General features: G+C 52.0%; 1 protein-coding gene across 1 annotated transcript; it reads left to right on the top strand.

Annotated features, from left to right (window-relative positions):
- The first annotated feature begins 202 nt into the window (after window positions 1-202).
- Window positions 203-10012, top strand: NAA10 (N-alpha-acetyltransferase 10, NatA catalytic subunit). The gene is made up of 8 exons (XM_038748061.1): window positions 203-306; window positions 4744-4842; window positions 5503-5561; window positions 8228-8273; window positions 8590-8705; window positions 8833-8877; window positions 9333-9417; window positions 9557-10012. Exons 1-8 carry the CDS (start codon window positions 286-288, stop codon window positions 9797-9799), a joined length of 714 nt encoding a protein of 237 aa, XP_038603989.1. The 5' UTR covers window positions 203-285; the 3' UTR covers window positions 9800-10012.
- The last annotated feature ends 1192 nt before the right edge of the window (window positions 10013-11204 follow it).

Genomic DNA, 11204 nt, shown 5'->3' with positions numbered 1-11204 from the left:
TGATTGATTGAGGCCCAAGGTGTGAGGAGAAGAGACAAGATGGCGGAGGGGGCCAAAGGGGCGGTCCTTCGTTGCCCTCCCACTTCCGCCCCGCTCTTCGACGCGCAGGGGGCGGGAGAAAGGGGGTCCGGCGCGCTGATTGGAGGAGCCGCCCCCGGCAGGGGGGGGGGCTCCCGTCGGCGGCTGCTGATTGGCTGAGCTCGCTCCCTTCCGCCCCCACGTGGCCGGCGGCGGCCTCGCTCGCGGGCGGCGGCTTCTGCTCTGAGGCGAGCCGACGGCGCGGCCATGAACATCCGCAATGCCAGAGTAAGAAGATCGGGGGACGGCCCGGGAGAGGGGAGGTGACCGCTTTTATTCACCGTGGCTCAATCAGTGGATCAATGATGGAATCAATCAATCAATCAATTGTATTTATTGAGCGCTTACTGTGTGCAGAGCACTGTGCTAACCGCTTGGGAAGTCCAAGTTGGCAACAGAGGTCATGGGTTCAAATCCCGCCCCTTATAATAATAATAATGATGGCACTTGTTAAGCATATCTATCAATAAACATATCTATTTTATTTTGTTAGCATGTTTGGTTTTGTTCTCTGTCTCATCATCATCAATCGTATTTATTGAGCGCTTTACTATGTGCAGAGCACTGTACTAAGCGCTTGGGAAGTACAAGTTGGCAACATCTAGAGACAGGCCCTACCCAACAGTGGGCTCACAGTCTAAAAGGGGGAGACAGAGAACAAAACCAAACATACTAACAAAATTAAATAAATAGGATAGATATGTACAAGTAAAATAAATAGAGTAATAAATCTGTACAAACATATATACATATATACAGGTGCTGTGGGGAAGGGAAGGAGGTAAGAAGGGGGGATGGAGAGGGGGACGAGGGGGAGAGGAAGGAAGGGGCTCAGTCTGGGAAGGCCTCCTGGAGGAGGTGAGCTCTCCTGTGAGCCCACTGTTGGGTAGGGACTGTCTCTATATGGTGCCAACTTGGACTTCCCAAGCGCTTAGTCCAGTGCTCTGCACACAGTAAGCGCTCAATAAATACGATTGATTGATTGATTAAGCGCTTACTATGTGCAGAGCACTGTTCTAAGCGCTGGGAGGGAATACAAAGTGATCAGGTTGTCCTACGTGGGGCTCACAGTCTTAATTCCCATTTTACAGATGAGGGAACTGAGGCACAGAGAAGTTAAGTGACTTGCCCAAAGTCACACAGCAGACGTGTGGTGGAGCCGGGATTCGAACCCATGACCTCTGACTCCCAAGCCCGGGCTCTTTCCACTGAGCCACGCTGCTTCTCTGAAGACTTCTGCTTCTCTGAAGCCACGCTGCTTCTCTTTTAGACTGTGAGCCCACTGTTGGGTAGGGACTGTCTCTATATGTTGCCAACTTGTACTTCCCAAGCGCTTAGTACAGTGCTCTGCACACAGTAAGCACTCAATAAGTACGATTGATTGATTAGCGCTTACTATGTGCAGAGCACTGTTCTAAGTACTGGGGAGGATACAAGGTGATCAGGTTGTCCCAAGTGGGGCTCACAGTCTTCATCCCCATTTTACAGATGAGGGAACTGAGGCCCAGAGAAGTGAAGTGACTTTCCCAAAGTCACACAGCTGACAAGTGGCGGAGCCGGGATTTGAACCCATGACCTCTGACTCCAAAGCCCGGGCTCTTTCCACTGAGCCACGCTGCTTCTCATCTAATAATGATGGCATTTGTTAAGCGCTTATTATGTGCAAAGCACTGTGCTAAGTGCTGGGGAGGTACAAGGTGATCAGGCTGTCCCATGGGGGGTTCACAGTCTTCATCCCCATTTTACAGATGAGGTCACTGAGGCCCAGAGAAGTTAAGTGACTTCGCCCAAAGTCACACAGCTGACAATTGGCAGAGCCTAGATTCATTCATTCAGTAGTATTTATTGAGCGTTTACTGTGTGCAGAGCATTGGACTAAGCGCTTAGGAAGTACAAGGTGGGATTTGAACTCTTGACCTCTGACCCCAAAGCCCTTGCTCGTGGCTCAGTGGAAAGAGCGCGGGTTTGGGAGTCAGAAGTCATGGCTTCGAATCCCGGCTCCGCCACTTGTCAGCTGTGTGAACTTGGACGAGCCACTTAACTTCTCTGTGCCTCAGTTACCTCATCTGTAAAATGGGGCTTAAGACTGTGAGTCCCACATGGGACAGACTGATCACCTTGTTCCCCCCCCAGCGCTTAGAACAGTGCTTCACACATAGCGCTTAACAAATACCGTCATTATTATTATTATTTGGGGCGGTGGCGAGGCCGCAGGAGCTTGGAAGCTGCAGGAATCGGAGGGGTGTGTGTGTGTATTTTGGGGGACAAGTTGCGGGGAAGCAGATAATAATAATAGTAATTATGCTATTCTTTGAGCTCTTACTATGTGCCGGGCACTGTTCTAAGCGCTGGGGTAGATACAAGTTAATCGGGTCGGACACAGTCCCCGTCCCACATGGGCTCACACTCTTAATCCCCATTTTACAGGTAAGCTCACTGAGGCCCAAAGAAGTTAAGTGACTTGTCCAAGGTCACACAGCAGACAAGTGGCGGAGCCTCTAGACTATTAGGTTGTTGTGGGCAGAGAATGTGTCTGTTTGTTGTTATAGTGTCGTTGTATAGGGTACTCCACACGGTAGGGGCTCAATACGTATGAATGAATTAATTAATCGAGGTCCATCTGATTCCCAAGCCCAGGAGCTCATCAGTGGTATTTATTGAGCGCTTGGGAGAGTACAATAAAACAGCTGGTAGACACGTTCCTTACCCACAGTGTGCTTAGGCAGGTCTTGAAGTTGGGAGCCCACAGTGTGTCAGCCCCCGTGGGAATGTGGACTCCTTCAGGGCTGGAAACATGGGTTTTGCTTCTGGGCGCCTAATAAATACCATCGATTGATTAAATAATAATTATGGTATTTAAGCATTTCCTATATGCCACGCACTGGTGGCTCAGTGGGAAGAGCCCGGGCTTTGGAGCCAGAGGTCATGGGTTCAAACCCCTGCTCTGCCAATCAATCAATCAGTTGTATTTATTGAGCGCTTACTGTGTGCAGAGCACTGTACTAAGCGCTTGGGAAGTACAAGTCGGCAACATAGACGGTCCCTACCCAACAGTGGGCTCACAGCCTAGAAGGGGGAGACAGAGAAATTGCCAATTGTCAGCTGTGTGATTTTGGGTGAGTCACTTCACTTTTCAGCGCTTAGAACAGTGCCCAGCGCTTAGAACAGTGCTCAGCGCTTAGAACAGTGCTTTGCACATAGTAAGCGCTTAACAAATGCCATCATTATTATCATTACAAGCAAATCGGAATGGGGTGGGAGGGATGGCGAGGAGAGACACACAGTGCTCTGCACACAGTAAGCGCTCAATAAATACGATTGATGATGATGATGACAGTCTCATTCTCCATTTTACAGATGAGGTAACTGAGGCCCAGAGAAGTTAAGTGACTTGTCCAAGGTCACACAGCAGACAAGTAGGCGAGCCTCTAGACTGTTAGGCAGAGAATGTGTCTGTTGTATTCTCCCAAGCGCCTAGTATAGTGCTCTCCACATAGTAGGGGCTCAGTACGTACAAATGAATGTCCGGTCCTTCTGACTCCAAAGCCCAGGAGCTCATCAGTGGTACTTATTGAGTGCTTACGGTGTGCAGAGCACTGAACTAGGGACTTGGAAGAGTACAGTAAAAGAGCTAGTAGACACGTTCCTTACCCACAGTGAATTCTAGACAGGTCTTGAAGATGGGAGCCCACAGTGTGTCAGCCCCCATTGGAATGTGAACTCCTTCAGGACTGGAAACGTGGGTTTTGCTTCTGGGCGCCTAATAAATACCATCGATTAAGTGATAATCGATGGTATTTATTAGGCATTTGCTATATGTCAGAAACTGGGATGGATACAAGCAAATGGGGTGGGGTGGGAGACACAGTCCCTATTCCATGAGGGGCTCACAATCTCCAATCTACAGATGAGGTAACCGAGGCCCAAAGAAATGACTTGCCCAAGTTCACACAGCAGATGAGTGGTGGAGCCGGGATTAGAACCCATGACCTTCCAACTCCCAGGGCCGTGCTCTATCCCCTATGCCATGCTGCTTCTATACTCTCTAGGCTGTACGCTTGTTGTGGGCAGGGTATTTATTGAGCGTTTACGGTGTGCAGCGCACTGTACTAAGCACTTGGTTGAGTATATGATTGACTGACCAAAACCTCTCCTCAGTCTCAGGGGAATGTTTGCCTTATGTGTGGGAGGGATTTTGTGTGGCCCGATTAGCTTGTATCTACTCCACAACTTTGAACAGTGCTTGTCACATAGTGTTTGCAGGGTGGCTCAGTGGAAAGAGCCCGGGCTTTGGAGTCAGAGGTCCTGGGTTCAAATCCCGGCTCCACCAATTGTCAGCTGTGTGACTTTGAGGAAGTCACTTCTCTGGGCCTCAGTTCCCTCATTTGTAAAATGGGGATTAAGATTGTGAGCCCCACGTGGGACAACCTGATCACCTTGAACCTCCCCAGCGCTTAGAACAGTGCTTTGCACATAGTAAGCGCTTAATAAATGCCATCATCATCATCAGCAAATACTACAGTCGTCATTAGCACAAGGCTTGGTTGGTTTGGGGGCTGGGAAGGAGGAGGAGAGTCCACCAACCCTGTTCACTCCAGGTCCTTTCCTTCCTTGAGGGTTTCTTGGTAAATCTAAAGGTGCTGATGTGTCTCACCCCATTTGCAGCCGGAGGACTTGATGAACATGCAGCACTGCAACTTGCTGTGCCTGCCAGAAAACTACCAGATGAAATACTACTTCTACCATGGCCTGTCCTGGCCTCAGGTGGGTGTTGCGCTCAGTAAATACGACTGACTGAATGAATGAAAGAACGAATGAATGAAGTGTTGGGTGGGTGTGATCCTGCTCGGGTGGGCAGGTTCAAGGCAGCCTGGCATCTGCCAGGAGGAAATGGGCGCCTCCCTCAGCCAGCTACGCCAAGGTGAGCAGCTCCCTTGGGCGTGATCAGTCTCTCTAATTAAGTCCTGGCAAGCCTGCACACTCGGATCATTCTGTCAGGGCCGTTTGAGAACCAAATCCTTGGACTCTAACATTCTCCCCCGATGCTGGCGACTGTTGTCAGGCTTAGGAGATAAGGCAAGCCTAAAGAATGACGGACGAACTATGATGCTGTCAGGATACGTTTTCACTCCTCCCTGTCTCCCCTTGGGCGGTGCTGTAGACAGCGCGGGGAGGAGAAAGGAGGGCAAGTTGGAAAGTTTATCTTCCATCTGTGGCCCTGAGGAGTTGACAGTCATTTTTATAGAGGAGTAAACTGAGGCCCAAAGAGATGAAGCTTCTTACCCAGAGCTGACAAGGAGATCCTCCTTCTGGCCTGCGCCCTAGGCTCAGAGGTGGTGAGGATCCCGTATTTTGGGAGGCAGATCCCCAGGGAGCCTCTTGCCAGATTATATCGAGGTCTAACCAACTCGCTGTCTTTCTCAGCTCTCCTACATTGCTGAAGATGAGAATGGGAAGATTGTGGGCTACGTCCTGGCCAAGATGTGAGTTCTGTGCCCCAGTGTCTGGAGATGGTGACCCTCAGCTTCATTCTTCCTCCCCACCTGGGTTCTCCCCACAAGACCCTAACCCCTTTGAGCCTCCCCCGGCCCAGCAGCTGCCGTTCCCTCTCCTGGCTTCTTGGGGCTTGGACACATATTCATTCATTCATTCGTATTTATCGAGCGCTTACTATGTGCACAGCATTGTACTAAGCACTTGATATGATAATAGACACATTCCCTGCCCACAACGAGCTTACAGCTGGGGAGACAGACATTAATATAAATAAATTACAGTATGTACATTATATTACTTTATAGTATATATTATTTATATAATATGTGCATTATATTACTCTATTTTATCAATTATGTGTATATAGCTATAATCTTTTTTATTCTGGTGGTATTGACACCTGTCTACTTGTTTTGTTTTGTGGTCTGTCTCCCCCTTCTAGACTGTGAGCCCGTTGTTGGGTAGGGACCGTCTGTATATGTTGCCGATTTGCACTTTCCAGGCGCTTAGTACAGTGCTCTGCACACAGTAAGTGCTCAATAAGTACGATTGTATGAATGAATAATAATGATGGCATTTATTAAGCGGTTACTATGTGTAAAGCACTGTTCTAAGTGCTGGGGAGGTTACAAGGTGATCAGGTTGTCCCACAGGGGGGCTCACAGTCTTCATCCCCATTTTACAGATGAGGTAACTGAGGCCCAGAGAAGTTAAGTGACTTGCCCAAAGTCACACAGCTGACAATTGGCGGAGCCGGGATTTGAACCCGTGACCTCTGACTTCAAAGCCCCTGCTCTTTCCACTGAGCCACGCTGCTTCTATGAATGAATGAATGTACATAAGTGCTGTGGGGCTGGGTGGGGGGAAGAACTAAGAGCAAATCAGGGCAACACAGAAGGGCGTGGGAGAAGAGGAACGGTGGGCTTAGTCGGCGAAGGCCTCTTGGAGGAGATGTGCCTTCAAGAAGGCTTTGAAGGAGGGGAGAGTAATTGTCAGATTTGAGAAGAGAGGGCATTCCAGGCCAGGACATGGGTGAGGGGTCGGCAGTGAGATAGACGAGATCAGCGCACAGTGAGAAGGTTATCATTAAAGGATCCAAGTTTGCGGGCTGGGTTGTATTAGGAGAGTAGCAAGGTGATCGCATGCTTTAAAGCCAATGGATAGGAGTTTTGGTTTAATGTGGAGGTGGATGGGCAACCATTGGAGTTTTTTGAGGCGTGGGGAGACTGTCACCCGTCGCCTGGGGACAGGTTCGTTCAGTAATTGGTGGAGAGAGAGAGAGAGGGAGAGAGAGAGAGAGAGAGGGAGGGAGGGAGAGGTGGGGGACGGAAAGCCTGAGTTTTATACAAAATTTATTCTGCGAGGTGAATTGAATTATTTAATTGTTTAGGCGCAATGGATTGAACTTCCCTTTCGGGAGGAATGTAATCAATTAGTAATATTAGAGCCTCCCTAATGGGAGGGACACAGTCATACGTTACTCGCATGTGGGTGAGGCGGCTAGCTCTCACCCGTGTGCACTTCCCACTTGGGAAGAATCCACGTACTTTCCCACACGGGAGAAATCCACTTACTTTTCCACATGGGAGGAATCCATTCCATTCCCCGCGCACGTGGTGGGCGGCTAGCTCTCACCTTGTGCTCTCCCCACATGGGAGGAATCCACTTACGTTCCCCATCCGTAGCGGGGCATCTGACTCCTTCCCGCGAACGTTCAGAGAGACACTCACCCGTCCCGCGGCCTTTTCCTCAGTGTGTTGGTTCTGGTTGTAGAGCGGGCATCTGGCCTTCTGGGCAGAGAAAGACACGTGGGCCGCTGCTGCGGCCCATCCTCCTGTTGCTACGTGTCTCGGTGTTCTTCCCCCGAAAGTCAGAGGTGACAGGTATTTCCCACCTGTGCTCCTGCGCCGTTCCAGCTTTCGGCCTCAGTTTATCCAATCTCTTCCCCCCACCCCCCACCCCATACCTAATTTGATTGGCACGGGGGTGAGGGACACCTTCTGTATTCCCAGCTTGGGCTGCCAATCTAGCAGTTTCGATTGCGGGAGCGGTATCCCACCCTCACTTCTGAGTTCCGCCTGTTGTATTAGGTGGTCACGAGATAGCATTTGACCTTGAGATGGCCGGTACCCCAGGGTCACCTTGGGACAGAGACGTGTTCTGAACGTTTTTGTAGAAAAATGATGTTGATGTGGGCAGCAGCGTGAAGTATGGACTGGAGTGGGGAGAGACGGGGGGCTGGGGGGTCAGCAAGGAGGCTGATGCAGTAATTCAGGCAGGATAGGATGAGTGGTTGTATTAATAATGATAATAATGATAGCATTTATTAAGCACTTGCTATGTGCAAAGCACTGTTCTAAGCACTGGGGAGGTTACAAGGTGATCAGGTTGTCCCACAGGGGGCTCACAGTCTTAATCCCCATTTTACAGATGGGGGAACTGAGGCCCAGAGAAGGTAAGTGACTTGCCCAACGTCACACAGCTGACAAGTGGCGGAGCCCGGATTTGAACCCATGACCTCTGACTCCAAAGCCTATTAATGTGGTAGCAGTTTGGATGGAGAGGAGAGGGCGGATTTAGCAGTGTTTATCTATGTGTTTATACACAGGTGTTTGTATGTGTATCTTGTGACCCTTTCATTTTACACCCGTAGGGAGGAAGATCCAGACGATGTTCCCCATGGACATATCACTTCCCTGGTGTGTGTGAGCCCCCTACTCCTGACTCTGAAAATTGGGAAACTGGCTGGTCATTAGCTGTATCCAGCCATTGGCTTGAACCTTGGGCCAGGACCCAGGAAAATGGAGCTGGTGCTTGGGGCTTTGCCCTCCCAGTTGCTAAAGGAGCCAGTGCTGGGTGAAGCTGGAAGCAGACCCCTAAACCTGCCTCCTCCTCTTCCTGCTCTCCCCACGATGTGCGGAGGGGCCTGGGAGCCAGACCCAGTTCCTGTGGTGGGTGGTAGGGGTTGGGCTAGGAGCACTCCCCTCACAATGCCCTCTTCCCGTCCTTCCCCAGGCAGTGAAACGCTCCCACCGGCGCCTAGGGCTGGCACAGAAGCTGATGGACCAGGCCTCCCGGGCCATGATCGAGAACTTCAATGCCAAATACGTCTCACTCCACGTCAGGAAGAGGTGAGGAGGGGGGCATTTCTGCACAGCCCCGACACGGCAGGGATGAATGAAAGATGCCTGGCTTGGGGGTGGATGGAGATTCCCCGTTCCCTTCAATACTACTCACTTCTCTCTCCTCTCTTCGCAGTAACCGTGCTGCCCTGCATCTCTACTCCAACACTCTCAATTTCCAGTAAGGAGGCGTGGGACTTCCCGCATCGGTCCTGGGGACGGTTGGCGGGGATGGAGGGGTGAGAAGGAGAACTGCCGGGGCGAGGGGGCGTCGGCGTCAGGTTAAAACAGAGTTCTCGTCTCTGCGCCCCCTCCTCCTCGAGGCTCAAGATGGGGGATCGGGGCAGTGGAGGTATTCCCCGCAGAAGGGAGAGGGTGGGAAAGAGGATATGTGGCATTGGTAGCTAAAGCCCCCTTACCTAGGTGCTGGGGGGAAACAATGTCGCCTTCAGGGAGGGGCAGGGAAAACTGCATCTGTCCCATTTTCCCCCCAGACCCTGAAGGCCTTTGGGGAGGGAAGGAGAGTCGGAACCTCGACAGGGACTCCCGGGGCCTAGAGAAGGACCCTGCTTGTTTCTTCTCCCCCGCTGACCCTCCCATATCTGCAGCCGTCTCTTCTCCCTCGCCCCGCTGCAGGATCAGTGAGGTGGAGCCCAAGTACTACGCAGACGGGGAGGATGCCTATGCCATGAAGCGGGATCTGACTCAGATGGCCGACGAGGTAGGGGCGGGAACGGGTGGGGCGTGGCTCCATTCACGAGATGAGAGGCTAGAACTGCCTCTCTGTCCAACCCCCGACCAATTCCCCTGAATCTCTCCTTGTGCTTCTCCTCCGCGCCCTCAACACCCCTCCCCCGCAGTTGAAGAAGCAGCTGGACCTGAAGGAGAAGGGCCGACACCTGGTGCTGGGCTCCATCGAGAACAAGGTGGATCACAAGACCAACCACGTGGGCGACTGCTGCCGGGATGACAAGTGCTCGGCTGGGGGCGGAGGGGGCCTGGCTGAGGACAGTGGGGACAGCAAAGACGTGAGTGAGGTGAGCGAGGCCACCGAGAGCACAGACATCAAAGACAGCTCCGAAGCCTCCGACTCTACCTCCTAGAGGAGGGCCGGGCCCACCTCTCCCTCTCCGTTGTTGCTCCTCCGTCTTGACCGGCAGCTCCCCCGTCTCCTTCTCTGAGACAGAAGCCCGGTTTTGAAAGTGTGGGTCGGGGGCGTCCAGATGAATTGGAACAGGGTGACAGAAGGCCCACCCTGTTCCCTGCCTCCTCCCTACAGTCCCCAAATTTGGAATAAAATCTTTTTGAGCCCTCTGTGCTATGAGTCTGTCACTCTGGGACAAGGTCTAGCCTCTGGATAGCCTCTAGAGTGAAAGCTCCTTGTGGGCAGGGAATGTGTCTGATTATTGTTATATTGTACTCTCCCAAGTGCTTGGTACAGTGCTCTGCACACAGTAAAGGCTCAGTAAATACAAGTGAGTGAATGAATGAATGGCTCGCGGGCCTCCCGAGTTGCTGGGCAGGGGTTGGGTGTGAATCTTGCCCCACAGGTTTAACCGCATCTCAGCTAAAAACCGGTGAGGTTCATTCTCGGTCTCCTTTGCGGGCTCCTCCTCCCCGCCTATCCCCTTACTGTAGGGGTTCCTTAAGGATCAGTTCTTGGTCCCCTTCTGTTCTCTATCTACACTCCCTTGGTGAACTCATTCGCTCCCACGGCTTCAACTATCATCTCTACGCTGATGACACCCAAATCTACATCTCTGTCCCTGCTCTCTCTCCCTCCCTTCAGGCTCGCGTCTTCTCCTGCCTTCAAGACATCTCCATCTGGGTGTCTGCCCGCCATCTAAAACTCAGTATGTCCAAGACTGAACTCCTTATCTTCCTTCCCAAACCCTGCCCTCTCCCTGACTTTCCCATCACTGTTGACGGCACTGCCATCCTTCCCATCTCACAAGCCCACAACCTTGGTGTCATCCTCGACTCCACTCTCGTTCACCCCTCACATCCAGTCCGTCACCAAAACCTGCCGGTCTCACCTCTGCAACATCGCCAAGATCCGCCCTTTCCTCTCCATCCAAACCGCTACACTGCTAGTTCAATCTCTCATCCTATCCCGACTGGATTACTGCATCAGCCTGCTCTCCGATCTCCCATCCTCCTGTCTCTCCCCGCTTCAATCTATACTTCACGCTGCTGCCCGGATCATCTTTGTGCAGAATCGCTCTGGGCATGTTACTCCCCTCCTCAGAAATCTCCAGTGGCTACCAATCAACCTATGCATCAGGCAGAAACTCCTCACTCTTGGCTTCAAGGCTGTCCATCACCTCGCCCCCTCCTACCTCCTCTCCCTTCTCTCCTTCTCCAGCCCACCCCGCACCCTCCACTCCTCTGCCACTGACCTCCTCACTGTGCCTCGTTCTGGCCTGTCCTGCTGTCGACCCCCGGCCCACATCCTCCCCCTGGCCTGGAATGCCCTCCCTCCGCACATCCGCCAAGCCAGCCCTCTTC

The sequence above is a fragment of the Tachyglossus aculeatus genome, chromosome 6 (genome assembly GCF_015852505.1).
Source record: "Tachyglossus aculeatus isolate mTacAcu1 chromosome 6, mTacAcu1.pri, whole genome shotgun sequence".
Taxonomy (NCBI): domain Eukaryota; kingdom Metazoa; phylum Chordata; class Mammalia; order Monotremata; family Tachyglossidae; genus Tachyglossus; species Tachyglossus aculeatus.
This window is presented reverse-complemented; position numbering and strand designations above follow the sequence as displayed.